Genomic DNA, 22,622 nt, shown 5'->3' with positions numbered 1-22,622 from the left:
GAAATCTTGCGTGACAGATCTGTTGGAATTCTGTGAGGAAATAACTAGCAGGATAGACAAAAGCGAGGCAATGGAAGTTGTTGACTTGGTTTTTCAGAAGGTTCTGCACATGAGGCTGCTTAACAAGATAGAAGCCCATGGTATTACAGGAAAGATACTAGCATGGAGGCAAAGAGTGGGAATAAAGGGGGCATATTCTGGTTGGCTGCCGGTGACTAGTGCTGTTTCACTGGGGGTCTGTATTCAGACCAACTGTTTCCCTGTTATACATCAATGATCTGGATGACAGCAGTGATGGCCTTGTGGCCAAGTTTGTGGACGATACAAAGATAGGTGGAGGGGTAGGTGTGTTGATGAAGCACAGAGTCTGCGGAAGGACTTAGATAGAGTAGAAGAATGGGTGGAGAAGTGACAGATGGAATATATAGTGTCGGGGAGTGTACAGTCGTGCACTTCAGTAGAAAGAATAAAAGCATAGACGATTTTCTAAGTGGGGAGAAAATTCAAAATCAAAGGTACAGGGGGATTTAGGAGTCCTTGTGCAGAATTCTCTAAAGATTAACTTGCAGGTTGAATCAGGCAAATACAACGTTGGCATTCATTTCGAGAGGACTAGAATATAAAAGCAAACACATAATACTGAGGCTTTATAAGGCATTGGTCAGCCCACACGTGGAGTATTGTGGCAGTTTTGGGCCCCTTATCAAAAGATGTGCTGGCATTGGAGAGAGTCCAGAAGAGGTTTGCAAGAATGATCCCAGGAACGAAAGGGTTAACTATGAGTGGTGTTTGATGGCTTTGGGCCTGAACTTGTTGGAGTTTAGAAGATTGGGGTTGGGGGTGGTTGGGATCTCATCGAATGTTAAAAAGTCTAGAAAGAGTGGGTGTTTCCTATAGTGGGTGAGGCTAGGACCAGAGGGCACAGACTCAGAATAGAGGAACCTCAATTTTGAATAGAAATGCGATTGAAGTTTTTTAGCCAGCGGGTGGAGAACCCGTGGAATTCATTGCCCCAGACGGCTGAGGAACCCTAATCACTGAGTACGTTTAAAACGGAGATTACTAGTTTCTTGATTTGTCAGGGTGACAAGGGGTATGGGGAAAAGGCAGGAGAATGGGGTTGAGAGGGATAATATGGAGCTGAATCAATGGGGGAAAGGCCTAATTCTGCTCCTATGTGTTATGGTCTCGTGGTGTACAGCTCAGAAGTCAACTTGCATGGGGTAATACCCACACGTTTCTCCTGAGTTGTGGACGGTGTACATGGTTACTAGCTGCAGGGTGTCCAGCCACTAACCTATCCTTGTGGCCACACTTGTGCACGTGGCAGCTCCAGTGCCAGGCCACGGTAGTGCCGAATGCCAGGGGCTGGCAGCTGGATTCTCTCTTGTTGGACGTTGGCGTTGCCTGGCATTTGTGCAGTGCCAGGGTTACCTGTCACATGCCAGCCCAGGCCTGGATACTGCCCAGAACTTGCTGCATTTGTCCAGCACTTGTTTTTCACGAACAGTGCTGAAGGTTGTGCAGTCAGCAGCAAACATCCCCACTCCTGACCTACAGTGGAATGATGAAACAGCTGAGGATGGCTCATAAGAACCTAAGAACTAGGAGCAGGAGTCGGCCACGTGGCCCTTCGAGCCTGCTCCGCCAGTCAATAAGATCATGGCTGATCTGGCCATGGACTCATCTCCACCTACTCATCTCCGCCTTTTCCCAATAACCCTTTAATTGCCCTACTATGCAAAAATCTATCCAACCTTGTCTTAAATATATTTACTGAGGTAGCCTCCACTGCTTCATTGGGCAGAGAATTCCACAGATTTACCACCCTCTGGGACAATCAGTTCCTCCTCAACTTCATCCTAAATCTACTCCCCCAAATCTTGAGGCTATGTCCCCTAGTTCTAGCCTCCCCTACCAGCATAAACAACTTTCCTGCCTCTATCTTATCCATCCGTTTCATAATTTTATGTTTCTATAAGATCTCCTCTCATCCTTCTGAATTCCAGTGAGTACAATCCCAGGTGACTCAATCTCTCCTCATAGCCTCACCCCCTCATCTCTGGAATCAACCTGGTGAACCTCCTCTGCACCGCCTCCAAAGCCAGTATATCCTTCCTCAAGTCTGGAGAGCATAACTGCACACAGTACTCCAGGTGCGGCCTCACCGATACCCTGTATGGTTTCATCATAACCTCCCTGCTCTTAAACTCAATCCCTCTAGCAATGAAAGCCAACATTCCATTTGCCTTCTTGACAGCCTGCTGCACCTGCAAACCGACCTTTTGTGATTCATGCACGAGCACTCCCAAGTCCCTCTGCACAGCTGCATGCTGCAATCTTTTTTACCGTTTAAATGAAAATATGCTCTTTTGTTTCTCATGGCTCGGCCAGGGACACTGCATACATCTCCCATTCTGCGAGGTATAACTCCATCCAGCAGAGTGTCCTCTCCCTCACCCACCTCAGGGTCCAGGCTCCACCAAATGCAGCCTTGGTGTTTACTTCATCCCTGGAGGTTAGCACTTGGCCCATGGTAAAGTCAGGAGCTGAGATGAACTCATCCACCACTTTGCTGCTGATGTAGAACAGGGTTGGTTGGACATGGCCTGCTTCTTATGGACAAGACAAACTGCCAGAGTTCTCCAGCCCTCTGAGTCTCAACACAGGAGCCCCTCGGGGCTGTGTACTAAGTCCCCTCCTTTAGTCCCTGTATACACACAACTGAGTCGCCAATCTGCTAATTAAATTTGCCGATGACACTACATTGAACAATAACGAGGTGACCTACAGGGAGGAAGTCGTCACCCTGACACAGTGGTGTCAAGAAAACAACCTCTCCCTCAATGTCACAAAAACAAAGGAGCTGGTTGTGGATTACAGGAGGAACGGAGACAGGCTAACCCCTATTGAGATCAATGGATCTGGGGTTGAGAGGGTGAACAGCTTTAATTTCCTCAGCATAAACATCACCGAGGACCTCATGTAGTCTGTACACACCAGCTGTGTGGTGAAAAAGGCACAACAGCACCTCTTTCAACTCAGTCGGTTGAGGAAGTTTGGTACGGGCCCCCAGATCCTAACGACTTTCTGCAGGGGCACAATTGAGAGCATCCTGACTGGCTGCATCACTGCCTGGTATGGGAACTGTACCTCCCTCAATCACAGGGCTCTGCAGAGAGTGGTGTGGTGTGGACAGCCCAGTGCATCTGTAGATGTGAACTTCCCACTATTCAGGGCATTTACAAAGACAGGTGTATTTACAAAGACAGGATCATTGGGGACCCGAGTCACCCCAACCACAAACTGTTCCAACTGCTACCTTCCAGGAGACAGTACCACATCATTAAAGCCAGGACCAACAGTCTTCGGGACAGCTTCTTCCACCAGGCCATCAGACTGATTGATTAATGCTGATGCCATTGATTTCTAAACTATATTGACTGTTCATATCTTACTGTGTATATTATTTATTGCAAATGACTATAAAGTGTACATTGCACATTTAGACGGAGACGTAACAACCCAGCATATCTGTAGTTGTGAACCTCCCACTACTCAAGACATTTACATTTACAAAGACTTCTGTGTAAGAAGAGCCTGAAGGATCATTGAGAGCCTTTGAGCTTGGTGGATGTGCTGATTTCGGGCTGTTGTATCTTCAGCCCGATGCAAGAAATCAGCTGCTTCGACCTCACTGACTACGGAGTGATTCCTCAGTACAGACTCTTGTCCTCTCAATCTACAGTGCAGCAAGGGTCCTCCTACCGAAGGAGTCCCCACCCAGAGAACTGTCTCAGCAGAGTGCTGTCCATTCACAGGCCCAGAGCGGTGGTGACTTCACCAGACTCCAGGGGAATTCACGGGATCTGGGCACAACAAGGCCCCCTTGGCAGGGATATAGCAACTTCGGAGAGAGATGTGCAGCCCACGAGGAGGGGAGGGAAGGGAGTGTCCGGGGAGAAGGGCGATCCCCGGGGGGAGGGGGGAATCCCTAGGGCTGGCAGAGATGGGCTGCAGAAAGATTTAGACGGATTAGCAGAATGGGCAAAGAAGAGACAGATGAAATAAAATGTCAGGAAGTGTACGATCACACATTTTAGTGGAAGAAACAAAATCACAGACTATTTTCTAAACAGGTAGAAAGATTCAAAACTCTGAAGTACAAAGGGCCTTGGGAGTCCTCATGCAGGATTCCCTGAAGGTTAACTTGTGAGTTGAGTCAGTGATAAGGAAGGCAAATGCAATGTTGGCATTTGGTTTGAGGGGACTGGCATATAAAAGCAAGGATGTAATGTTGAGGCTTTATAAAGAACTGGTGAGGCCTCATTTGGAGTATTGCAAGTAATTCTGAGCTCCTTATCAAAGAAGAAATGTGAGAATTGGAGAGAGTTCAGAGGAAGGGTTATCAAGTGAGGCTCCGGGCCTGTACTCGCTGGAATTACGAAGAATGGGGAGGGGAATCTCATTGAAACCTATTGAGTGTTGAGGTTTCCAGTGATGTCATCGTCGAGAATGGCAGCTTAAGTCGCTAGCTCCTCCGGAAAAACGCATCAAATATAGTATTAACCGTTAACCCATCAAATACAGTATTTTTTGAAAAATATTTGAACTGAAAAGAGGGGCAAGAATGGGGAAAAGGAATGGAAATATAAAAAAGCAACTCTGCAGAGCCTGCGGCCGAGAGGAGTGCAGCAAGTGGCTCTCCTACCCGACCGCGTGCTAGCGAGGTCATTCAGGCGAAGCGGCGAATATGATCGAAATTCTGAAAGAGATAAGGGAGTTCTTCAAAGATATAAAGCAGCAGCTACATGATATTAAGTCAGAGCTCGCCAACGTCAATCAAAAAATAGCGGTGGCAGAGACTCGAATTGAGAAGGTGGAAGATCGCGTTCAAAATGTGGAACGAATACTGAGTAAGACGATAAAAATATTAAATCACCAAGAAGGTAAACTGCTTGACTTGGAGGGAAGATCACGGCGTAAAAATATCAGAACCTACAACGTTCCCGAAGGATTGGAGGGCTTGTCTGTGACGGAGTTTGTCGGAACGTTGCTGCGGGAGATGCTGGTGCTTCCCTCAAATATGGAACTGGAAATCGAGAGAACGCATCGCGCGCTCATCCCGAAGCCTACCCGAGATAAGCCACGCTCAATAATAATTAAATTCCTTCGGTACAGTACCAAGGCGGAGATTCTACGAAGGGCCTGGTGTAAGAAGAGGGTGTTTTTAGGCGATAAATTAATATATTTCGACCAAGATTACCCCCCTGCGGTCCTGCAGAAATGTAAAGAATACTCTGAAGTAAAGTGAATATTAAAGCAAGAAAGGATTACATTTCAAACTCCATACCCTGCTAAACTTCGAGCGTTTTATGAAGACGGGACACGGTTGTACCAGACAGTGGAAGAGGCGACTACAGACATGAAGGCCAGAGGGTTGCCCATCAGCGTGATCAAACCGAGGGAAAGCCTGGCAGAGGAATTATCCCACTCGGCTTGGGAAATAGTGCGAAAATCGAGAAGGCAGGAGACAGGAGGAGGTCGAGAGAAGTATATCAGAAAGAGACCAGGAGTTTTCCAGACAGTCCTCACCCCCTCCAGAACAGCCATAAGGTTTGGCTAACTTTAAAAATGTTGAGAAGCTAAACGGAAGCAAAAGTAGACGGTGATATACCTATCTCGAGAAATACTTATTATAATATGGATTTTATATTACTTAGCTGTTATTCTTTATTTGCTCACTTACTCCTTTTTCCCCACCAAAATAGGAATATATATATATGTGCATATATGTGTATGTGTGTAATGTGTGTGTGTATATATATGTGTGTGGGTGTCAGGGAAATCTTTTCTGTGTAATGGAATTGTTCACTGACTTTTATGAATACTGCAATGGGTGCCCTCAACTCACGAGGAGGAGGGGTTATCTCCCACAGCTAGACATTTCCTCTAGCTCAACGCAGGGTCATCTACTAGAGACCTCAGCCTTGGGATCACACGTTCGTTGCCATTTTTGTTATTATTTGCGTTTCTTGGTTCTTATTTGTTCAGGGAGTAGATCGATTAAGTTTTACTCTAATTTCAATGATACATTGACAGATAAATACAGATGGCTAAGGACAACGTAAAATTCATTTCTTTTAATGTCAATGGGCTATTAAATCAAATCAAAGTAATAGAATTTTATCCAAAATGAAAAAAGAACAAGCCCATGTAGTATATTTACAGGAAACTCATTTAAGTGATAATGAGCATAAAAAAACTAAAGTGAATGGGCTCCACTAATCTGTTTTTCTCCTCATATAAACCAGGACATAGGAGAGGAGTTGCTATTCTTATCTCAAGTAAGCTAAATTTTGAAAAAGTATTCTAAGTGGGAGATAAAGAGGGGAGATATATTCTGGTAAGGGGGAATATAGACAGCAATTCAGTTACTCTATTGAATATATACGCACCCCTGGGGAGTGATAATGGTTTCTTTCAGAAAATTACTGATATTATGGTAACGGAAACAGAAGGCCTCCTGATATGTGGGAGAGACTTAAATTTACAATTACAACCAAACTTAGACTCTTCCAATAGAAAAACCTATGAAACAAAATCTTTACATAAGAAAGTTAATACACTTTTTGAGGATGTTGGTTTAATTGGTATATGGAGGGACCTTTTCCCCGACAGAAGGGATTACACTCATTATTCTGCTCCCCATTCTGTATATACAAGAATAGACTATTTCATAACATTTGAAAAGACAAAGACAAAATAAACACCTGTGGAATTGGGATAATAGATGTAAGTGACCATGCACCTATATATTTATCTGTTGATTTTGACCTACAACCAAAGAATACTATTTGGAAACTAAATTCAAGTTTACTCAATGGTCCGTAATTTAAGGATTTAAAAAGAAATTGGTCTCTACTTAGAATTTAATGATAATGGAGAAATTTCACCTCCCATTTTATGGGATGCTCTGAAGGCGGTCTTAAGAGGGAAATTTATAGCGATATCTTCATATAAGAAAAAAATAAGGAATAAAACATTAGAGGAATTACAAAATAGGCTGAAGGAACTACAGAAAAAACACAAATTGAATTTGGCACAGGATACATTAGGGGAAATTAAAAGAATTAGGAATGAAATTAATAGTTTGGCTATGCAAGAAATCAGGAAAAACTTAATGTTTCTGAAACAGAGACATTATGAAAGTGGATCAAAATCTATGAAAATACTGGCATGGACACTGAAAAAAAAAGATAGCAGAAAATATAATTCATAGAATTAGGGGCCCAAGAACGAAAATGATAAAAAAATAAGCTAAGTGAAATTCATGAAGTTTTTGAAGTGTTTTACAAAACTCTATATTCCAAAGTTCCAGGGGGAAGCATAACCCAAATTGACACCTTCTTGAATTCTCTGGAGTTACCCACTTTAAGGGAAGAATGAAATAGAATGATGACTGCTGACATAACTGACATTGAACTAAAAGCTGCAATTAGTAGGCTTAAATTAAGCAAGTCACCAGGATCAGATGGGTATACAGCAGACTGGTACACAGAAATTAAAAGTGAGTTAATTCCTGTTTTACTCCCCACACTGAACTGGGCTCTAAAAAAGGCGCAAATGCCACCCAGTTGGAAGGAAGCGATAATTTCAGCTATACCGAAAGAAGGCAAGGATAAAATGGAATGTGGGTCATTTAGACCAATATCCGCTCTTAATGTAGATGATAGATTATTTATCTCCATCATGGCCAAACAATTAGAGGAGTTTCTACCCATACTGATATGTAACGATCAGACAGGTTTTATACGATAACGCCAGACACAAGACAATATACGAAGGACACTTCACATTATGGATCATATACAAAAAAATAAAATTTAAGCAATAGTGATAAGCTTGGATGCTGAACAGGCATTTGATTCGGTTAATTGAAATTTTCTTTACAGAGTCTTACATAGATTTGGTTTCTAAGACTCAATTATTAAAACCATATAGACATTATATGACAATCCTACTGCCAGGATTAAAATCAATGGATATTTATCAAATAGTCTCACCCTAGAAAGGGGCACGAGACAGGGTTGTGCATGGTCACCACTACTCTTCGTATTATATCTGGAACCATTAGCTCAATACATCAGACAAAATGAAGATATCAGGGGAATTACTACTAAAGGGAGCATAAATTGTCTTGTTATGCGGATGACATTTTGATCTATCTAGGGCAACCAACATACTCTTTACCTAAATTGATGCAATCCTTTGAACAATATGGTCAATTATCAGGATACAACATCAACATAGATAAAACCCAATTACTTTCATATTACTATAGCCCACCCAGAGAAATTCGATACCCCTGGGCATGGCACACAGAGTCTTTCAAATAGACAATAGACAGTAGGTGCAAAAGTAGACCATTCGGCCCTTCGAGCCTGCACCACCATTCTGAGATCATGGCTGATCATCTACTATCAATACCCAGTTCCTGCCTTGTCCCCATATCCATAAGATACCTATCTAGCTCCTTCTTGAAAGCATCCAGAGAATTGGCCTCCACTACCTTCCGAGGCAGTGCATTCCAGACCCCCACAACTCTCTGGGAGAAGAAGCTTTTCCTTAACTCTGTCCTAAATGACCTACCCCTTATTCTCAAACCATGCCCTCTGGTACTGGACTCTCCCAGCATCTGGAACATATTTCCTGCTTCTATCTTGTCCAATCCCTTAATAATCTTATATGTTTCAATCAGATCCCTTCTCAATCTCCTTAATTCCAGCGTGTACAAGCCCAGTCTCTCTAATGTCTCTGCGTAAGACAGTCCGGACATCCCAGGAATTAACCTCGTGAATCTACGCTGCACTTCCTCTACAGCCAGGATGTCCTTCCTTAACCCTGGAGACCAAAACTGTACACAATACTCCAGGTGTGGTCTCACCAGGGCTCTGTACAAATGCAAAAGGATTTCCTTGCTCTTGTACTCAATTCCCTTTGTAATAAAGGCCAACATTCCATTAGCCTTCTTCACTGCCTGCTGCACTTGCTCATTCACCTTCGGTGACTGATGAACAAGGACTCCTAGATCTCTTTTGTATTTCTCCCTTACCTAGCTCCACACCGTTCAGATAATAATCTGCCTTCCTGTTCTTACTTCCAAAGTGGATAACCTCACACTTATTCACATTAAACGTCATCTGCCAAGTATCTGCCCACTCACCCAGCCTAGCCAAGTCACCCTGAATTCTCCTAACATCCTCATCATATGTCACACTGCCAGCTTAATATCATCAGCAAATTTGCTGATGTTATTATCAATGCCTTCATCTAAATCGTTAATGTAAATGGTAAACAGCTGTGGTCCCAATACCGAGCCCTGTGGCACCCCACTAGTCACCACCTGCCATTCCGAGAAACACCCATTCACCGCTACCCTTTGCTTTCTATCTGCCAACCAGTTTTCTATCCATGTCAATATCTTCCCCCCGATGCCCTGAGCTTTGATTTTACCCAGCAATCTCCTATGTGGGACCTTATCAAATGCCTTCTGAAAATCGAGGTACACTGCATCCATTGGATCTCCCCCGTTTAACTTCCTGGTTACATTCTCGAAAAACTCCAGCAGATTAGTCAAGCATGATTTATCCTTGGTAAATCCATGCTGGCTTGGCCCAATCCTATCACTGTTGTCTAGATATGCCACTATTTCATCCTTAATAATGGACTCTAGCATCTTCCCCACCACTGATGTCAGGCTGACAAGTCAATAGTTCTCTGTTTTCTCCCTCCCTCCTTTCTTAAAAATTGGGATAACATTAGCCCTTCTCCAATCCTCAAGAACTGATCCTGAATCTAAGGAACATTGGAAAATGATTACCAATGCATCCGCAATTTCCAGGGCCACCTCCTTTAGTACCCTAGGGTGCAGACCATGTGGACCTGGGGATTTGTCAGCCTTCAGTCCCATCAGTCTACTCATCACCGTTTCCTTCCTAATGTAATTTGAGCATCATTATGCCAAAAGATTTGGCAAAATTATCAGAATGTAATTATCAGTCTTTATATATAAAAATTAAGGAAAATATAGCAAGATGGAACCTGATTCCTTTTTTCAGTCTCAGTTCAAGGATTGAGTCTATTAAAATGAATATACTGCCCAGACTGTTATATCTCTTTCAGACCCTACCAATAGAGATGAATCAAAATCAATTCAATGAATGGAACAAGATGCTATCAAGATATATTTGGCAGGGTAAAAGGCCTAGAGTTTGTCTCAAAACTTTGCAATTAGCAAAGGAAAAGGGGGGATGGGGCCTACCTTCTCAGAGATTATTATTTTGCAGCACAGTTGAGAGCTGTGATATGTTGGTCATATCATATGACGCTCAATGGGAAAAACATTGAGGAGCGGGTACTCCCCATCCCCATACAAGCAATTTTGATAACATCCTGCAAAGGTCCATAAATACTATTGATAACCCATGGGTGAAATTGTCTCTTAAAATATGGAAAACTACTATAAAAGAATATAATCTAGAGGAAGATATTGCAATTCTTAAATAGTGTGCATATGACTCAGATTTTACACCAAATAAATTTGATGCTAGATTTAAGGACTGGACAGCTAAAGGAATAACAGTTCTTTGCAACATAATGAAAGAAGGAACACTGTTCAGTTTTGAAATGCTTAAAGAGAAACACTTAATAGAAAAACAAGATTTTTATCGGTATTTACAGATGCAACAATATGTTAATAAGACACTTAAAAATGTAACCAAGGCAAGTACATGCTTGATAGAGCTATTTAGAAAAGCATATAATTCTGATAATGGTAGTAGAATCATTTCAAGCATGGATAAGGGGTTGTCAAATCTTAAAACATATTCGACTTCATAGATTAAAACAAAATGGGAGAAGGAAGGAGGGATAATTATATCTGAGGAAGAATGGACAACAATATGGAGATATCAATGGAAGTGTACCAGTTCACAGAAATGGAGGGAGTTTGGATGGAAAAACTTGGTAAGATATTTTATTACACCTTCTCAGAAATCCCATTATGATAGTAACCTCCCTGTTTGCTGGAGAAATTGTGGAAATCAAAATGCAAATTATTATCATATTTTTTGTTATCAAAAACTATTGGAGGGGGATACACAATGCCCTACACGACATCTTTAAATGTGAAATACCCTTGGAGAGTAAGACCATATATTTTGGATATATACCTCAAGAATGGTTGAAAAGAGCTAAATATTTAATGAATATACTGTTGGTGGCTGGTAAAAAGACTCTTACTAGGAAATGGTTATCACAGGAGAGCCCAACTTTAAATACATGGATGGAAATTACAATGGACATTTACAAAATGGAGAAGATAACAGCATCTGTTAACCATAAGCTGGAACAATTTGATTCATACTGGGAAAAATGGTTTAACTACATAATGCCTCATAGGCCTGATTTTATTCTCACAAATCAATGAACCTGTTGTAAAAAAAAGATCACTCCCTACTTGTACATAGTTCTTTCCTTTTGCTTGTTTTTTTCCCCACTCTTTTCTATAAGTGTATACCTCAGATAAATACTTTGTGGAGATTTGTGAGATATATATGATTATATGATATATACTTGCAATATCTGAAATACATCTTACGGAAATGTTTGTTTGATGATGAACTTCAATAAAAAATAAATTACAAAAAAGAAACCTATTGAGTGTTGAAAGGCCCCGATAGAGTGGATGTGGAGAGGGTGTTTCCTATCGTGTGGGAGTCTAGGACCAGAGGACACAGATAGAGTGGATGTAGAGAGGATGTTTCCTGTAGTGGTGGAGTCTAGGACCAGAGGACACAGATAGAGTGGATGTAGAGAGGATGTTTCCTGTAGTGGGGGAGTCTAGGACCAGAGGACTCAGATAGAGTGGATGTGAAGAGGATGTTTCCTGTAGTGGGGGAGACTAGGACCAGAGGACACAGATAGAGTGGATGTGGAGAGGATGTTTCCTATAGTGGGGGTCTAGGCCCAGAGGACACAGATAGAGTGCATGTGGAAATGATGTTTCCTATAGTGGGGGAGTCTAGGACCAGAGGACACAGATAGAGTGGATGTGGAGATGATGTTTCCTATAGTGGGGGAGTCTAGGACCAGAGGACACAGATAGAGTGGATGAGGAGATGATGTTTCCTATAGTGGGGGAGTCTAGGACCAGAGGACACAGATAGAGTGGATGTGGAGATTATGTTTCCTATAGTGGGGGAGTCTAGGACCAGAGGACAAAGCCTCAGAATAGAGGGACATTCATTTAGAATGGTGATGGGGAGGAATATGAAATTTGTTGCCATAGGCTCTGTGGGGGCTCTGTGTACTTAAGGCGGAGGTCGACGGGTTTTTGATTAGTCAGGGCATGAAAGGGTAAGGGGGGCCGGCACAAGAATGGGACTGAGAGGGGGAATAGTCCTAATTCAACTGCTATTTCTTATTGACGTAATGAAAGTACACCCACGACTACCATTTCACTGAAACCCTGCTCATACCATCACAGAAACCCCAATTACACTATTGCTGAAACCCCGCCCACGCACACCATTGAAACCCTGTCCCGATATTCACACAAATCTCCTCCCACACTGTTACTAAAACCCTGCCCACACCTCCACAGACCCTTCCCACAATGAGACCCCAGCCACATTGTCACAGAGACCCCTCCAACACCATCACTGAAGCCACACCCACACCGTCACTGAAACCCCACCCACACCATCACTGAAACCCCGGCCACATCTCCACTAAAACCTTGACCATACCTCCACTGAGACCCCTCCCACAATGTAACATCGATTTACCAGCCACAACTTCACTGAAACCCACCCTAGTGTAAAGAAAGCATGCGCACAGTTACCGATACAACATCCAAACCATCAATGAAACCTGCGAGAACTTCACAGAAACCTGATCAACAGAGTTTTGAAAACCCTGCCATTACTACTACTGAATCCCTGAAAGTGCCTTCACTCAATGCCCAACTGCAATGATACTGAACCCCACCCTCACTGTTACTGAAACCCACCCTCACTGTTACTGAACCCCATCCTCACTGATACTGAACCCCATCCTCACTGTTACTGAACCTCATCCTCACTGATACTGAACCCCATCCACACTGTTACTGAACCCTACCCTCACTCATATTGAACCCCATCCTCACTGATACTGAACCCCACCCTCACTGTTACTGAACCCCATCCTTACTGTTAATGAAGCCTATCCTCACTGTCACTGAACCCCATCCTCACTGTTACTGAACCCTATCCTCACTGTTACTGAACCCCATCCTTACTGTTACTGAACCCTATCCTCACTGTTACTGAACCCCATCCTTACTGTTAATGAACCCCATCCTCACTGTTACTGCCCTATCCTCACTATTACTGAACCCCATCCTCACTGATACTGGACCCCATCCTCACTATTATTGAACCCCATCCTCACTGTTACTGAACCCTATCCTCACTATTACTGAACCCCATCCTCACTATTACTGAACCCCATCCTCACTGATACTGAACCCCATCCTCACTGTTACTGAACCCCATCCTCACTGATACTGAACCCCATCCTCACTGATACTGAAACCATCCTCACTGTTACTGAACCCCATCCTCACTGATACTGAAACCATCCTCACTGTTACTGAACCCCATCCTCACTGATACTGAACCCCATCCTCACTATTACTGAACTCCATCCTCACTGATACTGAACCCCATCCTCACTGTTACTGAACCCCATCCACACTGATACTGAACCCCAATCCACACTGATACTGAACCCCATCCACACTGTTACTGGACCGCATCCTCACTGTTACTGAACCCCACCTTCAGGGATGCTGAACCCCATCCTCACTATTACTGAACCCCACCCTCACTGTTCCTGAACCCCATCCTTACTGTTAATGAACCCTATCCTCACTGTTACTGAACCCCACCCTCACTGTTACTGAACCCCATCCTTACTGTTAATGAAGCCTATCCTCACTGTCACTGAACCCCATCCTCACTGTTACTGAACCCTATCCTCACTGTTACTGAACCCCATCCTTACTGTTACTGAACCCTATCCTCACTGTTACTGAACCCCATCCTTACTGTTAATGAACCCCATCCTCACTGTTACTGCCCTATCCTCACTATTACTGAACCCCATCCTCACTGATACTGGACCCCATCCTCACTATTATTGAACCCCATCCTCACTGTTACTGAACCCTATCCTCACTATTACTGAACCCCATCCTCACTATTACTGAACCCCATCCTCACTGATACTGAACCCCATCCTCACTGTTACTGAACCCCATCCTCACTGATACTGAACCCCATCCTCACTGATACTGAAACCATCCTCACTGTTACTGAACCCCATCCTCACTGATACTGAAACCATCCTCACTGTTACTGAACCCCATCCTCACTGATACTGAACCCCATCCTCACTATCACTGAACCCCATCCTCACTGATACTGAACCCCATCCTCACTGTTACTGAACCCCATCCACACTGATACTGAACCCCAATCCACACTGATACTGAACCCAATCCTCACTATTACTGAACCCCATCCTCACAGTTACTGAACCCCATCCTCACTGTTACTGAACCCCATCCTCACTATTACTGAACCCCAACCTCACTGTTACTGAACCCTATCCTCACTGATACTGAACCCCATCCTCACTGTTACTGAACCCCATCCTCACTATTACTGAACCCCATCCTCACTGTTACTGAACCCTATCCTCACTGATACTGAACCCCATCCTCACTGTTACTGAACCCCATCCTCACTATTACTGAACCCCATCCTCAGTTACTGAACCCCATCCTCACTGATACCGAACCCCATCCTTACTATTACTGAACCTCATCCTCACTGTTACTGAACCCCATCCTTACTATTACTGAACCCCATCCTCACTGATACTGAACCCCAATCCACACTGATACTGAACCCAATCCTCACTGTTACTGAACCCCATCCTCACTGTTACTGAACCCCATCCACACTGATACTGAACCCCATCCTCACTGTTACTGAACCCCATCCTCACTGATACTGAACCCCATCCTCACTGTTACTGAACCCCATCCTCACTTATAGTGAACCCCATCCTCACTGTTACTGAACCTCATCCTCACTGATACTGAACCCCATCCACACTGTTACTGAACCCCATCCTCACTGTTAATGAACCCCATCCTCACTGTTACTGAACCCTATCCTCACTGATACTGAACCCCATCCTCACTATTACTGAACCCCATCCTTACTGATACTGAACCCCATCCTCACTGTTACTGAACCCCATCCTCACTGTTAATGAACCCCATCCTTACTGATACTGAACCCCATCCACACTGTTACTGGACCGCATCCTCACTGTTACTGAACCTCATCCTCACTGTTACTGAACCCCACCTTCAGGGATACTGAACCCCATCCTCACTATTACTGAACCCCACCCTCACTGTTCCTGAACCCCATCCTTACTGTTAATGAACCCTATCCTCACTGTTACTGAACCCCACCCTCACTGTTACTGAACCCCATCCTCACTGTTACTGAACCCCATCCTCACAGATACTGAACCCCATCCTCACTGTTACTGAACCCCATCCTCACTGTTACTGAACCCTATCCTCACTGTTACTGAACCCCATCCTCACTGTTACTGAACCCCATCCTCACTGATACTGAACCCCATCCTCACTGATACTGAACCCCATCCTCACTGTTACTGAACCCCATCCTCACTGATACTGAACCCCATCCACACTGATACTGAACCCCATCCTCACTATTACTGAACCCCATCCTCACTGATACTATACCCCATCCACACTGATACTGAACCCCATCCTCACTGATACTGAAACCATCCTCACCGTTACTGACCCCATCCTCACTGATACTGAACCCCATCCTCACTGTTACTGAACCCCATCCACACTGATACTGAAACCATCCTCACTGATACTGAACCCCATCCTCACTATTACTGAACCCCATCCTCACTGATACTATACCCCATCCACACTGATACTGAACCCCATCCTCACTGATACTGAAACCATCCTCACCGTTACTGACCCCATCCTCACTGATACTGAACCCCATCCACACTGATACTGAACCCCATCCTCACTGATACTGAACCCCATCCTCACTATTACTGAACCCCATCCTCACTGATACTGAACCCCATCTTCACTGTTACTGAACCCCATCCACACTGATACTGAACCCCATCCTCACTGTTACTGAACCCTATCCTCACTGATACTGAACCCCATCATCACTGATACTGAATCCCATCCTCACTGATACTGAACCCCATCCTCACTGTTACTGAACCCCATCCTCACTGTTACTGAACCCCATCATCACTGATACTGAACCCCATCCTCATTGTTACTGAACCCCATCCTCACTGTTACTGAACCTCATCCTCACTGTTACTGAACCCCATCCTCACTGATACTGAACCCCATCCTCACTGTTACTGAACCCCATCCTCACTGTTACTGAACCCCATCCTCACTATTACTGAACCCTATCCTCATTGTTACTGAACCCCATCATCACTGTTACTGAACCCCATCCTCACTGTTGCTGTACCCCACCCTCACTGATACTGAACAGCTTCCTCACTGTTACTGAACACCTTCCTCACTGATACTGAACCCCATCCTCACTGTTACTGAACCCCATCCTCACTGTTACTGAACCCCATCCTCACTGATACTGAACCCCATCCTCACTGTTAATGAACCCCATCCTCACTGATACTGAACCCCATCCTCACTGTTACTGAACCTCATCCTCACTGATACTGAACCCCATCCTCACTGTTAATGAACCCCATCCTTACTGTTAATGAACCCCATCCTCACTGTTACTGAACCCCATCCTGACTGTTACTGAACCCCATCCTCACTGTTGCTGAACCCCATCCTCACTGTTACTGAACCCTATCCTCATTGTTACTGAACCCCTTCCTCACTGTTACTGAACCTCATCCTCACTGTTACTGAACCCCATCCTCACTGTTACTGAACCCCATCCTCACTGTTACTGAACCCCATCCTCACTGTTGCTGTACCCCACCCTCACTGATACTGAACAGCTTCCTCACTGTTACTGAACACCTTCCTCACTGATACTGAACCCCATCCTCACTGTTACTGAACCCCATCCTCACTGTTACTGAACCCCATCCTCACTGATACTGAACCCCATCCTCACTGTTAATGAACCCCATCCTCACTGATACTGAACCCCATCCTCACTGTTACTGAACCTCATCCTCACTGATACTGAACCCCATCCTCACTGTTAATGAACCCCATCCTTACTGTTAATGAACCCCATCCTCACTGTTACTGAACCCCATCCTGACTGTTACTGAACCCCATCCTCACTGTTGCTGAACCCCATCCTCACTGTTACTGAACCCTATCCTCATTGTTACTGAACCCCTTCCTCACTGTTACTGAACCTCATCCTCACTGTTACTGAACCCCATCCTCACTGTTACTGAACCCCATCCTCACTGTTACTGAACACCTTCCTCACTGATAATGAAACCCATCCTCACTGTTACTGAACACCTTCCTCACTGATACTGAACCCCACCTTCAGAGATACTGAACCCTATCCTCACTGTTAATGAACCAAATTTGCAGTGATACTGCACCCCATCCTCACTGTTACTGAAACCACGTCCCTGCCCAGTTAAAACTCTTTCACCTATTCACACAAACCCTGCCACCACCCATAGTTTCTCTGAATCCCTGTCCACATATTCACTAAAGATCCCATCCACAGTTACTGAAACCCGATTCATACTGTTACTGAAACCCCACCCACAGTATCACTGCCTGCTCTCCTTCCACACGGACCCTCGCTGCCTGCTCTCCGACGCGGACCCCCGCTTTCTGCTCTCCCACGCGGACCCTCGCTCTCTGCTCTCCCACGCGGACCCTCGCTGCCTGCTCTCGTGCGGACCCTCGCTCTCTGCTCTCCCACGCGGACCCTCGCTCTCTGCTCTCCCACGCGGACCCTCGCTGCCTGCTCTCCGACGCGGACCCTCGCTCTCTCCTTCCGCGCGGACCCTCGCTTTCTGCTCTCCCACGCGGACCTTCGCTCTCTGCTGTCCCACGCGGACCCTCGCTGCCTGCTCTCCGACGCGGACCCTCGCTGCCTGCTCTCCCACACGGACCCTCGCTGCCTGCTCTCGTGCGGACCCTCGCTCTCTGCTCTCCGACGCGGACCCTCGCTGCCTGCTCTCCCACTCGGACCCTCGCTGCCTGCTCTCCGACGCGGACCCCCGCTTTCTGCTCTCCCACGCGGACCCTCGCTCTCTGCTCTCCCACGCGGACCCTCGCTGCCTGCTCTCCGACGCGGACCCCCGCTTTCTGCTCTCCCACGTGGACCCTTGCTGCCTGCTCTCCCACGCGGACACTCGCTCTCTGCTCTCCCACTTGGACCCTCGCTGCCTGCTCTCGTGCGGACCCTCGCTCTCTGCTCTCCCACGCGGACCCTCGCTCTCTGCTCTCCCACGCGGACCCTCGCTCTCTGCTCTCCCACGCGGACCCTCGCTACCTGCTCTCCGACGCGGACCCTTGCTCTCTCCTTCCACGCGGACCCTCGCTTTCTGCTCTCCCGCGCGGACCCTCGCTCTCTGCTCTCCCGCGCGGACCCTCGCTCTCTGCTCTCCCGCGCGGACCCTCGCTGCCTGCTCTCCCGCGCGGACCCTCGCTGCCTGCTCTCCGACGCGGACACTCGCTCTCTCCTTCCGCGCGGACCCTCTCTCTCTGCTCTCCCACGCGGACCCTCGCTCTCTCCTCTCACGTGGACCCTCGCTCTCTGCTCTCCCACGCGGACCCTCGCTCTCTGCTCTCCCACGCGGACCCTCGCGCTCTCCTCTCACGTGGACCCTCGCTCTCTGCTCTCCCACGCGGACCCTCGCTCTCTGCTCTCCCACGCGGACCATCGCTACCTGCTCTCCGACGCGGACCCTTGCTCTCTCCTTCCACGCGGACCCTCGCTTTCTGCTCTCCCGCGCGGACCCTCGCTCTCTGCTCTCCCGCGCGGACCCTCGCTCTCTGCTCTCCCGCGCGGACCCTCGCTCTCTGCTCTCCCGCGCGGACCCTCGCTGCCTGCTCTCCCGCGCGGACCCTCGCTGCCTGCTCTCCCGCGCGGACCCTCGCTGCCTGCTCTCCGACGCGGACACTCGCTCTCTCCTTCCGCGCGGACCCTCTCTCTCTGCTCTCCCACGCGGACCCTCGCTCTCTCCTCTCACGTGGACCCTCGCTCTCTGCTCTCCCACGCGGACCCTCGCTCTCTGCTCTCCCACGCGGACCCTCGCGCTCTCCTCTCACGTGGACCCTCGCTCTCTGCTCTCCCACGCGGACCCTCGCTCTCTGCTCTCCCACGCGGACCCTCGCTGCCTGCTCTCTCCTCTCACGCGGACCCTCGCTCCCTCCTTCCGCGCGGACCCTCGCTCTCTCCTCTCACGCGGACCCTTACTCTCCACTCTCCCACGCGGACCCTCGCCCTCCGCTCTCACGCAGTCCATGCTGATGTGGAAGTGCGCCGGTACTGGCTCCTGACTGGGTGATGCAGGAACGCCCACTGTAAGGTGTTCTGGGAGGGGGGCGCGTGGTTTAATTTCAGTTTTCCATTATTTGCTGCAGTTAGTTTCCGGAATGGCTCTGCCGATCAGTGAATGAAGGGAAATGAGACCCTGGGATTGCTACTATTACCTGGTTTGTCTTTGTCCGGGCTCTGCCAACACCAGCATCAAACATCCCACAGTCTCCGTCTGTTACTCCCTGTCAGCCTCCACTCCCCACTGTAGTTGCTCAACCAGTGGCAGTTAACAGAGAAGGCCCCGGCTGTGGGATGAATTCCCTCACTCCCACGATTGAGGGTTATGGAGAACAGGAAGGTAGGTGGAGATGAGTCTATGGCCAGATCAGCCATGATCTTACTGACCGGCTTGACGGGCCGGATGGCCGACTGCTGCTCCTATGCCGCATGTTCTTACCCTACCACCCCATTACTGCTCCCTTGTCTTTTAAAGTGCTCCTTCAGACTTGCACTTCCATTCGAACATTTGGCTCCACGGCCTAACAAACCGACACGTGCTGCTGTCTGACCTCTCGATTGCTCCGGATTTCTGCATCTGCAGTCTCCTGGGTTTCCCAGCTGCTCTGAACTGTGTAGTGAACTCTCGATTTGCTAATCTAGCTGTTCAGTAGTGCTGGGGAAATATTGTTAAAATAACCCATGGCTCTGTAGCTCTCTCAGCGTTACACCGGGGCGTGCTGACTGCAGTGACTAATAGAGGGTCTCAGCTTCATTGCTACAGATTGTGAGGGGGGAGAGGCCCAGACCATGGGGTTTTGGGTCACTAAAAGTAATTTATTCCTCTCCAGTTCCAGCTCTGGGTGTTTCAGAGATCGTTATCAGGCTATTCATTCCTCAGATCTTCAATAAACAGACTGCACCGCTCCCCGGGGAATGGGAGATGGCACAACATTTCCGACCACTGAACCATTATGTACTGTCCAGGGTGAGGTGAGGGAGGGGGAGTTAGGAGGATCAGCAGGGACACAGCGTGGGGAAGGGAGGCCGAGTGAGAGGGAGGGGGAGTAGGAGGGGAAGAAACAAAAGAAAGGGAGGGGGAAGAGGATGAGTAGAGTTAAACACAGCCTCTTTCCCCTTTCCCCTCAGACACCTAGTCACACATGCGCGCGCACACACACACACACACACACACACACACACACACACACACACACACACACACTCACACACACACACACACACACACACACACACACACACACTCACACAGTGACAGACAAACAGACATACACACTCATACAGTGACAGGCACACGCACACACACACACACACACACACACACACACAGTGACAGACAGACAGACACACACACACACAGTGACAGACACACACACACACACACACACACACACAGAGTGACAGACACACACACACACACACACACACACACTCACACAGTGACAGACACACACACACACACACACACTCACACAGTGACAGACACACACACACACACAGAGTGACAGACAGACAGACACAGTGACAGGCACACACGCACACACACACACTCACACAGTGACAGACACACACACACACACACACACACACACACACACACACAGAGTGACAGACAGACAGACACAGTGACAGGCACACACACACCGATATGATGGTGCTGGCAACAGTTGGGTTGGCTGGAGTCACTCTGAAGCTTGAGATAATAATACTGTGGTCATTAAAATCTCGTCACCAAATTCAGATCGCTCATCTGGAATTGCAACATCCGATAATCTGTACAGATGACCAGGAAATTAGAAGAACACCCAGTAACCCATCTCTTTCACTGAGGGAAGGAATCAGTCCTCATTAGTCTAGTGACTCCGAAACCCCACTGTGATTGACTCATAAACGCCCTGTGAAATGGCCTTGCAAGCCTCTCAGTTTCCAGGGGTAATTAGCCAGATCGTATAAAGGCAATTCAAACTAAACCCTGAGGCACCGCCCACCCCCACACACTCAGGGACCAAACTCAAGGCCAACTGCCGTGGCCCCACAACGAATACAACGTTCATCGCGAGTAAGTGGAACCTCGTCTGACCTGCGATCTCTCTACCCCCCTCAGTCACTCCCTCACTCCCCCCGCGCTGCGAGGCGCCGGTGGACAGGGACTGAAATGGGAAAGGTTGGCGCTGCAAACCTGCGTCCCGCTCTGAGAGGCGAGGAGTCTCCGGCCTGAAACATTGCCCATCTCCGTCTGTAACCCCCACCCCCGCAGACGCTGCCCGACCAGCCGGGTGTTTCCAGCTTTCTGCCTCTTCACCCTAATTCACCAGAACACCGGCAGCCTGCAGAATAACCAGACCGCCGGTAACATGTTCCTGATTCCAAGTGTTGTCCATCATCGTCCGCAACATTGGTTTCGTCAACTGCTCTGACGAAGGAAGCCTGGGGTGAAGGAAGGAGGGGGTGTAGTGATTTTTATTATTATTATTATTATTATTATTATTTCTCAGTGTCCGAATTTTCCACGGTTTCTGAATTACTTCCGACTGGCTAAAACGGGACAAAGTGACGATACTCTCTGTGGTTGGGGCAGTGCGAAAGAGAACTGCCAGCCCCAATGACTGCAATCTCATTTAAAAAGTTTTAGCAAAGTTTGCATCCCGCTGAAAACACTGTAAACATTGTGCGGCGACTTAAAGGGGGAGGTGGCAGCGAAAAAGCATCTTTTACCTTTGTCCAGGTCCATCGCGGGCGATCGGATGTTACCGGCGTAAGCAGCCTCCCATCGCTGCCACCGATCCCTTTGTCTCGGCGCCGAGCCGCTCCTCTGCTCAGATACAATCCCGGTCTTCTGTCTCCAGCAGCTACAGCGGTTATTAAAGGAAACAAGGATTCGGCCGCGGTCCAACTCCCAACAGAGCACCATCTACTGCCCTGGGAGGCTGTCACTGGTCT

General features: G+C 47.1%; 1 protein-coding gene across 2 annotated transcripts in view; it reads right to left on the bottom strand.

Moving 5' to 3' along the window:
* Positions 1-22,622, bottom strand: part of LOC132392917 (actin filament-associated protein 1-like 2) — a 126,294-nt gene extending 103,672 nt beyond the window's left edge. The window contains exon 1 of one of the 2 annotated variants that reach the window (XM_059967513.1): positions 22,398-22,622. In XM_059967513.1, the coding sequence (XP_059823496.1) occupies positions 22,398-22,593 (196 nt within the window). In that variant the 5' untranslated portion in view covers positions 22,594-22,622. The remainder of the gene's footprint in view (positions 1-22,397) is intronic. The other variant, XM_059967506.1, reaches the window with a different exon arrangement.

Source organism: Hypanus sabinus, chromosome 1, assembly GCF_030144855.1.
Source record: "Hypanus sabinus isolate sHypSab1 chromosome 1, sHypSab1.hap1, whole genome shotgun sequence".
Taxonomy (NCBI): Eukaryota; Metazoa; Chordata; class Chondrichthyes; order Myliobatiformes; family Dasyatidae; genus Hypanus; species Hypanus sabinus.
The sequence above is the reverse complement of the archived record's forward strand: the minus strand, read 5'-3'. Positions and strand labels throughout refer to the sequence as shown.